Source organism: Alosa pseudoharengus, unplaced genomic scaffold (genome assembly GCF_046254945.1).
Source record: "Alosa pseudoharengus isolate Yale_2024_CS ecotype anadromous, Long Island Sound unplaced genomic scaffold, YU_APseudo_1.1 YU_APseudo_1.1_scf_18, whole genome shotgun sequence".
Lineage (NCBI taxonomy): Eukaryota > Metazoa > Chordata > Actinopteri > Clupeiformes > Clupeidae > Alosa > Alosa pseudoharengus.
In genome coordinates, this window is record NW_027468650.1 from 20,855,716 (window position 1) to 20,869,199 (window position 13,484).

The following is a 13,484-nucleotide window of genomic DNA, read 5'->3' on the forward strand; positions in this document are numbered from 1 at the left end:
ATCTTGGGGACTTCCAACAACACAGGTTTGTGAGTTCAGGATGGTTCATTGGTCCTGTATGGACAGGATGGATACTGACGTGTGGTCTAACAGCATATGTGTGTAAATGAAATAGTCTCTCTCTCTCTCTCCCTCCCTCTCTCCCTCCCTGCATCTCTCTCTCTCTCTCTCTCTCTCTCTCTCTCTCTCTCTCTCTGTCTCTCTCTATTCTCTCCATTTCTCTCTTCTCTCCTTCTCTGTCTTTCTCCTCCCCTGCAGACACCACCAGACCGAAAAGAAACCAGGAGACAGATGGAGTGGAGTATCACTTCATCTCCAAACATCTGTTTGAGACAGACATCCACAATAACAAGTAAGAACAGTGTGTGTGTGTGTGTGTGTGTGTGTGTGTGTCTGTGTGTGTCTGTGTGTGTGTGTGTGTCTTATTTCATCTATGGCTGACACATTTTGATGAATGTCTACCTTCAGACTGAGAGTAGACTGTACCTCCAAAGCTACTATGTGAGAATTTCAGCTACTGTAAAGTTCAAAGGTCACGTGTTCTCACGCTCCCCCGGGAGTGAACAGGAGAGAAAGGAAAGGAAGAGAAAAGGGAAGAGAGGACCAAAGGGGGTGGGGGGGGTGGGGGGGTGGATAAGTGAACCAGTGAGCAGGACAAAGCTGACCAAGCAGTGCAGATGAGTGGAGACGGGCAGCAGTGAACACAGGAGGAAAGAATGTTCTGGACTGGGCTAATACAAGGACACGTGGAACGAGGGATGAAGCTGAGGGGAAAGGAGGATGAGTGTTGTTTTGGCCTGCTTGGCTGTGTGTGTGCTGTTTGGCGTGTGTGTGGTGTTTGGCGTGTGTGTGGTGTTTGTGAGCACTGTGTTTGCCATGTATGTGTCTGTTTTAAAGGTGTTTTTTTCATCTGTCTGGTTGTTGCAAGTGTATATGCTAGTGTGTGCTTCAGTCTGTGTGTGTGTGTGAGTGAGTGTGTGTGTGTGTGTGTGTGTGTGTGTGTGTGTGTGTGTGGCCTTTTGTGCATGCAAGGAACACAGCTTTGCCAACCAGAGAACCCTGTGGGTGATTCCATGTGAGTCAGGACCAGTATTCTCTTTCCCAAGGAAAACCCTGTACAGTACTAAATATGGCCTCCCAAATTTACCTCAAAACCTCGTCTGGCATTCTCCCTCTCTCTCTCTTTCTCTCTCTCTCTCTCACTATATCTCTCTCTCTCTCATTCTCTCTCTATCGCCCTCTCTCTTTCTCTATCTCTCTCTCTCTCTCTCTCTCTATCTCTCTCTCTTTCTCAACCCTCTCACCCCTCACAACAACAGAACATGTCAGAATGTCCCCATCAAGACGACACCACAGCCATAACAGCTCTTCATAATGTCTTCTTTCAGACAACAACAACAACAACCTTCAGTGTTCAATTAAGATAGAAACATATACAACAGATATCTTTGTGGCTCTGTGTGTTGTGTGTTTTGCTCTAAGGATGCAAAGGTGTGTGTGTGTGTGTGTGTGTGTGTGTGTGTGTGTGTGTGTGTGTGTGTGTGTGTGTGTGTGTGTGTGTGTGTGTGTGTGTGTGTGTGTGTGTGTGTGTGTGTGTGTGTGTGTGTGTGTGTGTGTGTGTGTGTGTGTGTGTGTGTGTGTGTGTGTGTGTGTGTGTGTGTGTGTGTTTTGTTTCGTGTGATCCCTGACCTGCAGGACCTGTAACGAGCTGTTAGTCAGCGCAGCGTACCATCACAACTGTCATCTCGAAGACAAAAACATCTTCTGTATTGCACAAGCCTTTTTCCCTTCCCCACGTTCTACCTTGTCCCGTGAAATACACAGCAGAACGAGGGAAATACAAAAAATAGAGAAAGAGAGGGAGATTATGTGATGGAAAAATGTTTGTTTGTACGCGCCTGCTCAGGAAGCCTGGATCAGAGGCGTTTGGCATCAGTAGAGCCTCTGCTTCTCACAGACAGAGCCCTGTGTGTGTGTGTGTGTGTGTGTGTGTGTGTGACGCAGGTGTTACTGATTTAAAGTGTAACATAGAAGATTATATAAAGTCGTCCTGTGCCAGACTGTCTGGGCTAGCGCTAGGCTGGGGAATGCTAGCGAGGGGCGGTGTGTGTGTGTGTGTGTCAGTGAGTAATCCTCATAGACCCGTCTCCACGGGAGGCTTTAGTGTGTAATTATTTTATAGCACTCTATTCACGTGTGTGTGTGTGTGTATGTGAGAGAAAGAGATAGAGAGAAAGAAAGAGAGAGAGAGATAAAGAGTAAGAGTGCATTGTGTGGATGTTGAGGTTTTTTTATCAAATAAAGCTGTACACTCTTGGACTCGGATAGAAAAAGTGAAATGCTGATGTGTGTGTCTCTCTCCCCTCTCTCCCTGTCCTTTCCTCTCTCCCCCTCTTACTTCTCTTTCTCCTCCCTCCCTGTCATTCCCTCTCTCTCTCCCCCTCTCTCTCCTCCCTCCCTGTCACCCTCCCCCCTCTCTCCTCCCTCCCTGTCCTTCCCTCTCTCTCTCCTCTCTCCCTCCCAGGTTTATCGAGTATGGGGAGTATAAGGGAAATTACTATGGAACAAGTCTGGACTCTGTCCGTTCCGTTCTGTCCAAGAACAAGGTGTGCCTTCTGGACGTCCAGCCTCATGTGAGTGACAGTCAGATACACACACACACACACACACACACACACACACACACACACACACAATCACATACACACTACATAAAGGGACACACTTGAGTGACTACAGTAAGCACACACTAAAATGATCTGTCAACACCAAAAACTTTCAGTGACTCTGTCGCTCAGCCACATTCACACAAACAGAACTCCATCAGGCCCCATCATTTCTTGGGTCGTCTCCTCTAAACATCATCATCATCTCTCAGTCCCGACTCTTCCAGTTGTTTATTTCTCTTTCTCTCCTCCCATCCTCTCTTCCTGTGTCTTCCTTTTAATGAGGCACACTCTCTCTTGGCCGCAGTCCTCGGACTTCTCAGATCTTCAGCCCTCGTTCACCCCGGTGGAGCTCACACTCATATCCGGTCTGCACTGGTCCCCTTTCATTGTCCTGATTGGGATTTCCTCTTTGTGTGTGTGTGTGAGAGTGTGTGTGTGTGTGTGCGTGTGTGTGTGTGTGTGTGCGTGTGCGTGTGTGTGTGTAAGGGTGGGTGTTTGTGTGTGTGTAAGGGTGGGTGTTTGTGTGTGTGTGTGTGTGTGCGTGTGCGTGTGCGTGTGCGTGTGTGTGTGTAAGGGTGGGTGTTTGTGTGTGCGTGTGCGTGTGCGTGTGCGTGTGTGTGTGTAAGGGTGGGTGTTTGTGTGTGTGCGTGTGTGTGTGTAATGGTGTGTGTGTGTGTGTGTGTGTGTGTGTGTGTGTGTGTGTGTGTGTGTGTGTGTGTGTGTGTGTGTGTGTGTGTTAGGGTTTGTTTGTGTGTGTAAGGGTGTGTGTGTGTGTGCCCACTGAGGTTTTCTTCTTCTGGCCACGACACACATCGACCACTACAGAAGACATGCCGCCAACAAGCATGTACAGTACATACACACAGTCACAGAACACACACGCACACACACTCACTCACCCACTCACTCACACACACACACACACACACACACACACACACACACACACACACACACACTCACACTCACTCACAGCCACACACACACACACACACACACACACACACACACACACACACACACACTCACACACACACACACACATAAATATATATACACACACACGCCAGTGTTATCCCTCTTTCTCACTGCTTGTTTTCACTGAGCGTAATGATACATGGTGATTGTCGGGCTAGTATAGATTACATGGACAGGCTTTTGAGAAGTGTCCCAGCCCTAGTGGATGTGGAGCCATTCTCTTTAAGTGTGTGTGTGTTTGTGTGTGCGTTCTTGTGCACGCTGTTTGTGGTTGGATTTGTTTACGTATACATCCAACCTAGAATGTGTCTGTATGTCCAGGCCTTAAGAATGGCCTATACTGTAGTTCTAGGTGTGTATGTCCATGTCTCTACCATATTTTAGTTCTGGTCTCACTTACTCACTGTCTCATCGTCCCTGGTCAGTTTTGTGATCCGCTCATTGTATGGCCGTAGTTCTTCCATCATCTATCCTGACCTCCTTTGAACTCTTGAGAAGGAATTTTGTGGGTTCTCAAAGCCTGAAGAGCCTAAAGGTCCTTCATAGAACTTTCCGAGCCCAGAACTTTTTTTTTCTTTCCTCGTGGAACAAAGATTTCCTACAGCTGGAAAGGTTTCCTTATTGCTCACCACAGCTAAAAGGAGAACCAACGACCTATCCAAAGGTTTTCAAAGAGAACCCCTTTTATGAGGTTTCTGTGGAGGTATCTTTGAAGAGGTATTCTGTGGAGAGTAGCAGAACTTAAACGTTAAAGATTGCACTGTAGTGTAACGATTGTTTGTAGTGTATGCCCAGTCTGTACATGTGTGTCTGTAGTCTGTCCAGGATTGCAGTGTGTGTGTGTGTGTGTGTGTGGGTGTGTGTGTGTGTGTGTGCACGCGTGCATGACGTTTGTGTTTCACCCTGTTGTCTGTTTCCTTTTCACTGTATGCTACCATGTTGACTAAGAAGCTGTTGAGACCTCAGATTGATGGATTTGTGTGTGTGTGTGTGTGTGTGTGTGTGTGTGTGTTTGTGTGTGTGTGTGTGTATTTGTGCGTATGTGTGGGTGTGTGTGTGTATACATACTGATAGAGATGGATGAGGACTTTTGCTTCCAGCTCTGGATTTGGAGCGGTTCCTCTTGAGCCCAGCAAGGAGTCTTATTAGTGCTCAAACACAGGCCCATATGCTCTCTCCGGTCCATAACACACACACACACACACACACACACACACATAGAGTGAGAGGAAAATAAAGCACATATTGCTTGTGTTATAGTACATGTCATCACGTTTGACTTATCATCAGGATTGATCAGTGTAGACATGTGAAGCTTTGTTCACACATCAGCCAGGCTCTCTGTCTGAGCCTCTGTGTGTGTGTGTGTGTGTGTGTGTGTGTGTGTGTGTGAGAGAGACAGAGAGAGAGAGAGAGAGAGCTCTTTTTTGAATTTATTTCAGAGAGAGAGAGAGTCTTCTCATGTTATTAGTGGCTACTGGTGCTGAATGAGGTGTCAATAAAACCTATGCACAATGACTGCACAGTACATTCACTGTACATACAGTATATACATGTATCAGGATGGGATAGACATGTGCTGAGAATGCTTGTGAGTATGGCGTGTGTGGGCGAACGTTTACATCTGGCATCTCCATAGTCGGCTTACTGGACAAAGGACACAGGGAAATCACATACACAGGGCTTTAGTCCGAGTGCATTAATCAGGGCTCTTACCCTGTCCACCTCTCTATTCCCCCCCTCCTCTCTCTCCTCTCTCCTTTCTCTCTCTCTCTCCCTCCCTCTCTCCGTCCATCTCTCTGTTCTCCACTGCAGACGATAAAGCACCTGCGCACTGCAGAGTTTAAGCCGATCGTGGTGTTTGTGAAGCCGCCTCCCATCGACCGCCTGAGGGAGACGCGCAAGAATGCTAAAGTCATCTCCGGCAGAGACGACAAGACCTCCACCAAGGCCTTCACGGTAACACTTCATACCCACACACACACTCGTAATGAGCTTGCTGTTGCCCAAACGAACACAACCTACAGGTGTGTTTATACAGAACACTCACACACTCAAACACTCAAGACATACAGACTTTGCTATGACGTCCAGGTTCAACATTTAGAACACATTTTTAATGTTATTTACAAGGGACAAATAAATGAAGCAAATGTGTGTGTGTGTCTGTGTGTGTGTGTGTGTGTATTTGTGTGTGTTTGTGTGTGTGCGTGTGTGTATGTGTTTGTGTGTGTGTGTGTCAGGGGTTACACATGGCCATCTCCCTCAGTGCAGTAACGTAATCTACGTGAGCTCATCTCGCACACCTGTATGTAGTCAGCCTGGAGCTGAGGCGGGACACATGAAAACAATTAGCAGCTTTACACCCCCGAGTGTATTGTGGTGTGTATGCGCTCGTGTAAAAATATCAGTGTGTGTATGTGGTTAGGAGCTGTTGAGCAGGCTAATGGCTTTCCCAGAGCGCTATATATGTATGCGTGTCCACTCATGTGTGTGTCTGGTCATGTGTGTGTGTGTGTGTGTGTGTGTGTGTGTGTGTGTGTGTGTGTGTGTGTGTGTGTGTGTGTGTGTGGGTGGGTCACACGGAGAGGTCATGTTCGGCCCGTGATCTGGTCACCATGGGATGTGGTGACCCTACGCTGACCCGCAACACACACAGAGATGGCGTGATCCCACCCGTCTGGCTGTCACCGTGGAAACGTTCCACGCGCCAAAGTCCGAAGGTCGTCTTTTAATGCTGTTAAAGGCACCCTGCAGGTGTACTTACACACCTCTCTGGCTCTCTCACTTACACTCTGACTCTCCCTCTCACACACACACACACACACACACACACACACACACACACACACACACACACACACACAAGCACACACCAGTCACACACACACATTCTTGCCGCTCCAAGGCTCTGGAAACTTCACCTCTCCTTCACGGGTTCCCTTGTTAGCCTCCCCTCTGCCTTTAATTGTTTTATTCTAACTGACTGTGGCAGATCCTTCTGTGTGTGTTTGTGTGTGTGTGTGTGTGTGTGTGTGTGTGTGTGTGTGTGTGTGTGTGTGTGTGTGTGTGTGTGTTCAGTATGTGTGCCTTCTGCTGATCAGGTATGAAGAGCTTTAAATGTTTACAGACGGGTCACGTCACTTTGCATCCGCAGCCAGAGTGATCACACACACACAGCTTTACAGTGCTCTGCTCAGCTCTGGATTTGGAGCACAGCGGGACCGGCACAAGTCCACTAGACGCAGCCTTTTCCACCTCCTGATCCGGGGCCTGGTCCTGGTTCTAATTCAAACCACTGCCGTGATGTCAGGCTGTGCTCAGGCCTGACAGAGTTCCCATCACACACACCTCTAGTGAAGGCCAGCAAGATGGCTTGCTGAAGCTTTTACTTTTGGTCAGCTAACCTGTTTTAGGCTTAAAAGCATTTAAATATCATTCACATGACCTGTTGAGGCTGGCGTCTGAGGCTTCTACTGTTGGTCACATGACCTGTTTGAGGCCTGTAAAGTTGTGCTGCAGGTCACCTGACTTGTTAAAGGCATGACTGTTCTGCTGAGATGATGTGAGCTGCTTTAGAAGGGATGACCCTCAGTTGTAGATCATGTGATCTGTCCCATACCAGAAGTCTCTACGGATAAATCATAGCACCTGAGGCTTCCCGGCTGTTGGTCCTGTGAGCTGTTTTAAAGGGCCTCATGTTTGTACAAAACTCCCAATTCAATTCATCATCTCAGTATCTTTATCTCTTTATCTCGTAGTTTCTAATAAAGTTCTGCTGGATTTACACAGGGTAAAATATTCTACAATAATTTATTCTACCATTAAAACAATATAGGTAAAAATCAGCAGTACAATCTAAACATTTTCATCATCATGAAAATCACATATGACAGCCCCAAAAGTGGCATAGGTGGTTTTCAAGATTGACATTCATCCATGGTGAACCTGAGCTGCAGACCTTGTTAGTCCAGGCTGAGCTCAGAGGTCAGATGTCACGCCTGGCTGACACATGGGCTGCGTTCTCAACCTGTCATGTGTGAAACGCCAGCACCTGTGTTTGACCCGGCTGCTGTGAGTGTCTGGTTGTGTGTAGACTGCGAGCATGAGAGCTCTCCTTCAAAGAGCACGCACGTGTGTGTGTGTGTGTCTGTGTGCGTGTGCGTTGCTTTAGGTGTAGCCGCTCAAAGCCCAGTCGCTCTGACTGAAGCTTATGGCTGCTGACAGCACTTAAGTGGGCCAATCCAGCCTATTAGGGCCATGAAAGGAGAACCTTGTTTGGTGAAATGTCACGGACGTATTTTATCCCCACTGTGCTGTATTTCATTCACGGCAAATGCCGGGAACTCGGCTCTGTTTTAACAATAAATAGGGACCATCTCGAGTGTGTTTTTTTAATATATCAGAGCGTTGTGCTTTTAGAACAGTCTTCTCATTGTTTAAACAGACCAGACGGACTCTCCTGCCATTGTTTTACCTTTAATATCGCTTGTATAACATTGATGTCATTTTTTTTTCTTCCTCTGCTCTTAAAAGTAAACCTACATACTTCTTTTTTTCTCTTTCCTCCTTCTCTCGGTTTTTTCTTCCCCCTGAGCTTTTGAAGGCGCACAGAGCCCTGCAGATGCTCCATAAAGGCATTAGAGGACTCCAGACAGGTGGAGGGAGTCTTCAAGTGGGGCAGACCGTCTTCAGACTGGAAATGCACCAAATTATTTCTTCAAAAGCATCCACCGGGGAAAAAAAAAGTTGGTGGCAAGGACAGGGCGTTTTTTCCGACTTTGTGGTCGTCGTGACGGTCCAGCGTGCCTATCGGGGAGGGGGGTGGGGGGGGGGCGGTTGAGGCCCTCGGCTTGCGCTGATGCAATGTGGACGGTGCTCCGCAAAGCAGATCTGTTTCAACTCTTCAGTATCCCCCCCTTTCTTTAATACGTGGGGCAGGTGCTCTTTATATGGGCCTGTAAAACCTGACTTTCCATCTAGAGGCCTGACCAGCCATAAGATATCCATCTGAAGAAGATGGAGGGAGAGAGGGAGGTTGTGGAAGAAGAAAAAACATGGATTGATGGAGATGGAAATGAGTGAAAGACAAAAAAGAGCAAATTCAAAAGAATAAAATTATTGGTCAATTAGGGCATGAAAAACAATTATGGGTACTTTCTTTGGGTAGATAAGTAGGACAGTAGCAAAGTCATGTAATGATGGAAAAAAAAACAGACGGAGATTTTGTATTAAATCTGGTCCCTTAGCTGGCCCATAATCAGAATGTGAGAGGGAAAGAGTGTGTGAGTGAGATGGAGGGGACAGGAAGACCCAGGTCACCGCCGTCTCCAAGCGCCTGTATCTCAAACTCACCATCAGGCTGCAGTTGTGTGGCTCTGCCAGGACACCAGGGTCTTTGAGTTCAAACTCCACTGTGTGTGTGTGTGTGTGTGTGTGTGTGTGTGTGTGTGTGTACAGTGAGTACAGATCGCCACTGTGAGACTGATGGAAACAAGGTAGACCACATTAAAAAAGGATGTGCACACACACACACACACACACACACACACACACACACACACATACACTATATCCTAATAGTGGTGGTGAGTCTGATTGCATGCTTGGGGTGCTTGTGAGAGTGCGAGAGGGTATCTGGAGCCTTGAGTACAGATCACCACTGTGAGACTGAAGGAAACAAGCTAGACCACGCTAAAAAAGGATGTGCTCAATCTTATACTCAAAGGTAGACCCTCACACACACACACACACACACACACACACACACACACACTATATCCTAAAAGCGATGGTGAGTCTGTCTGATTGCATGCTTGCGAGAGGGTGTCTGGACTGGTTGGCTGCTCTGGAGAACAGGACACTCTGTGTTGCAGAGGCCTTGACACAGAGGGGGGAATCACACACACACATAGGCCTTAAAAACCACAGACACACCAATGTCATGGCTGTACACCTCTCGCCTGATGGACTACTCTCTCACAGAAACACAGACACTCGCAGAGAGAGACACACATACACATGTGCCTTTGCGTGTACAGTATGTGTGTGAGTGTGAGAGAGAGAGAGGGGAGGGGGGTGCTGTTTGTGTGTTTTGCAGAAAAATCAGCAAAATCTTAAAGTACCGGTGAAAAGGTAAAGGCCAGGCATTTAGCCAACACATTTATACAAAGACACATACAGATTTGCAAGTCAATCCCAGCAATGACTGCGTTTCCAAATGGCTAAGCACTAACCACCGGACCACCACATCCATATAATGTACAAATCTTTATCAATAGAGAATGGCACGATATATGATTAGTGCACTGGCAGTGGATCTCTGTTGTTTGTCTGTGTCTGTATCGGAGCAACTGGGCGCCTCGTGGTATTTTTGGTCGTTGGCTGTTCCCATCAGGACAGAGAGACGAGCGACAGACACACAGCCCAAAGTGGCTCTCGTTAAAAGTCTTTTTGAGAAAATCGTTTAGCTCGTTAAACAGGGTATAATTCTGTCCGGCCGCTCAGACCATGCTATGTTTGTGCGGGTGCCACTGGTAAACTGGTACGGTTTGGCACTCCATTAGCATAGGGGTCAAAGTTCACTGCTGATCTTAAAACCTTGGTCTGTGTCATTCTCTATGCTCTATGCTAGTTACTGTTAGTTGTAATATCTTATCTCATAAATCTATCTTGGAATGTATGTTTTCCAGTAGCATTATATCAACTTCTGATTGTTCTTAAGAGGCTTAGAGAAGGCTCTGTGGGTGTCCTCAATCAGGTATGCATGTCACAGTGGATGTTTTTTTTTTTTTTGCCATACCAAAACCATTGAAATTATACGGTATGATCAAATTGTTTACGATAAATACAGCACTGTCGTATCTTAATTTTGAGCTGAGTCATTTTTAGTATTGAAATAGCCCAAGCCTCAAACCATCACTGACATTTAGCAAAAACCTCGAATTGACAAAATACATGTCTGAAATCCCTACAGTACCATTTGTAGATCTCTGTTTGTTTGACATTATAAACATATTTTATTGAAAACATAAAAGAATACATTGTTTTTTGATATGAGGAAACCATGGCCTTCTGGTTTGGTGCTGTTGTGGCAAGCTTGGCCTCTGAGGTTCCATTTTCAATGTGGGACTATGTGATTTTGCTGTGTGTGTACATACACGTAGACAAACAGACAGACAAACACACACACACACTTTTTTGATAGAACTGAGACTTTCAACTTTAAGAGAACAGCTCTGGAATAGACCAGAGTGATTTTGATTAGTCCTTTATCTATATTTATTTATTTGTTTGTTTGTGTGCTGTTTGTCTGACAGGAGGAGGACTTCCAGGAGATGATCAGCAATGCGAAGATAATGGAGAACCAGTACAGCCACCTCTTTGAGAAGGTCATCGTCAACGACGACCTCACAGCAGCCTCCAGCGAGCTCAAGTTGGCACTGAAGAAGGTGGAAACGGACACACACTGGGTCCCCATCAGCTGGACACACTCCTAGGACCGAGGAGGAGGAGGGCCACAATAAAGAAGGACACCGAAACAAGGACGACACTATGAGGGAGCGTCAAGGAGGAGAAAAAGAAAAACAATAAGAACTTGCAATTTTGTGAATTGGGGGCGAATAGCATGTGGGCCTGGGTATTTTAAATTGTGGGAGAAAAACGGTTGCTTAGTTTTTTGTTGGAGTCACAGGGGTCTGTGAGCAAAACTGTGTGGTTCTGGGTTGGTTTCGGGCCTGGTTCAAGGCGCTGGGCTCGGCCTGGCCCAGCTCAGGGTCGGGTCATGGGCCAACTGCACTGATGGACTTTGAGAAGCCGCGGTGAGGTGCCAGAGCCAGGCTGCCACTCAGGCGGTCAGACCTCTCCTTGGTGTATTTTTAACGTCTAGTTTATAGAAACCAAAGGGATTATTATTATTTTTTTGTGGGCTCGGGTAACGGTTTACATACATATCCGTGTAGTCTCTGAATAGTGTGTGTGTGTGTGTGTGTCTGTGTGTCTGTGTGTGTGTGTGTGTGTGTACGAACGAGTATGCACATGTGAGTATGAGAAATGAAACAGAAGCTGCCGATTGCGTTTGCCTTCAGTCTTAAGAAATCCTGAATTCTGGAAGACCACACGTCAGCCCTCCCTTGCTAACATCTAGCGTTCTTATGAACACTAAACAAATTAGAAAGAAAAAAAAGAGAGTGAACACTGGCAGTCGACATGGGGAGGGTGTGAGTGTTCTTTTATTTAAAATGTGAAAGCTAATATATTTTAGTAAGAAAAAAAATCTACTGTTTTACACACTTTTTTTTAATAAAAAACGTCTTTTATCGTCGTCAAAAAAAGTCCCCTCGGCAAGGGGGCCTGCAGACTCTCGGACTGTGCCGACCTCGCCTCCCAGGGCCGGGCAGACAGAGCGGCCTGTTTTGTAACGGGATTTCGTGCTTCACTCAGGAGCTATTTTAAAATGGAGCCCTCCGCCCCGTCCAGTCTTGTACCGCTCCAGCTCCAGCTCCCGGTCCAGCTCCCCGCCCCAGGAACAGCAGTCTGCGTCTGAGTGTGAGTCGGCTCTTGGCCCTGCACACTGGAAGAAAACCTCCTTCATCTCCAGCAATTAGGTTGGAGGAGCAGAGGAGAACAGTACAGTATGTGTATGTGTGTGTTGTTTCTTTTTTCCTTTCTTTTTTATTCTTGTTAAAAAGACATTTTTAGAAATGTGTGTGTGTGTGTATGTGTGTGTGTGATTGGGGTAGGGTTTGGGGGTTCTGAAACAAGGAACCGATCAGACGAGGTTCCGAGCACTTCCAGAATTACACCTGGCACGAACGCCACGCTTACTCGAGCTCTCGTAACAAGGGAGCCTTATTTGTAGAACAGGAGAGTAGGGGGAATTGGTCAATGTGACGCGTTTGGGAAATGTGCGAGACAGTCTGTCTTATGGTTGCTCTCTTATTCTCTCTCTGTCTGTCTCTCTCTCTCTCTCTCTCTCTCTCTCTCTCTCTCTATCTCTCTGCCTGTCTCTTTCCCTCCATCTTCTCTTATTTTAGCCTCTCTGTGTTGTCAGTGCCAGTTGCTAACAGAAATTGGCCTCATCTCCATTTGCCTCTCTCCTCTCATTCTGGTAGTCTCTTGGATCACTTAGTCACTTCTGTAGACATTCAGTACAACAAACATTCCAGTCATCACCTCTGCAGTCTCTCTCTCTCTCTCTCTCCCTTTCTCTCTGTCTCTTTTTATTTGTCTGTTTCTTTCTGTTGAGAAATGTGCAGCAGAATGGGGGAGTGCCAGTCTGGCGAAACTCTTGAGAACCAGCCCTGCTGTTCATCTTGGGCTCTACGTCTTGTGATTTTTGAAAGGCCACAGAAGGTGTTCTGCCTGTCATTGGTCAACTGTAGGAGTCTGTCTCCTGTGAGGAGATGCTGCTCTATCCTGTACATTAAATACAACATCAAGCAAAGTCTTTGTGTCTGTGTCAAAGTGTTTTGCTGCTTGGGTATTTTTTAGTCTTTGCAGTGTCAAATGAGGCGATGTCCATAAACAAGACCCTTATTTACTGAAGACTTCTCTGTTTTAATGCTCTTACGTAGGGGATACGTAGACCACTGCAAACGGATGCTGCTTGTTAAAAACCAACTCTGGAGTGGTCACGTTTTCATTCCCCTCAGTAGCACTCAAGGAGCTGATTAGGCACTTTGGGAGGATGTAGAGCCAGAGAACAGGAGCTGATGATGGACATGAATGATGAGGATGAGTGGAGATGGGAACCCGTCCAGGAGGAGACGAGGGATGCATGAGCGATGGAGGGATGGCGAGAGGGAGAGAGAGGGAGAGAGAAAGATGTTGAGGCTC

General features: G+C 46.7%; 1 protein-coding gene across 1 annotated transcript in view; it reads left to right on the forward strand.

Annotated features, from left to right (window-relative positions):
• Positions 1 to 13,092, forward strand: part of mpp7a (MAGUK p55 scaffold protein 7a) — a gene marked incomplete in the record, with an annotated part of 73,157 nt that extends 60,065 nt beyond the window's left edge. The window contains 4 exon segments of the mRNA XM_076290497.1: positions 259 to 352; positions 2,525 to 2,633; positions 5,463 to 5,606; positions 10,967 to 13,092. Of these exon segments, the coding sequence (XP_076146612.1) occupies positions 259 to 352; positions 2,525 to 2,633; positions 5,463 to 5,606; positions 10,967 to 11,146 (527 nt within the window).
• Positions 13,093 to 13,484: the final 392 nt, after the last annotated feature.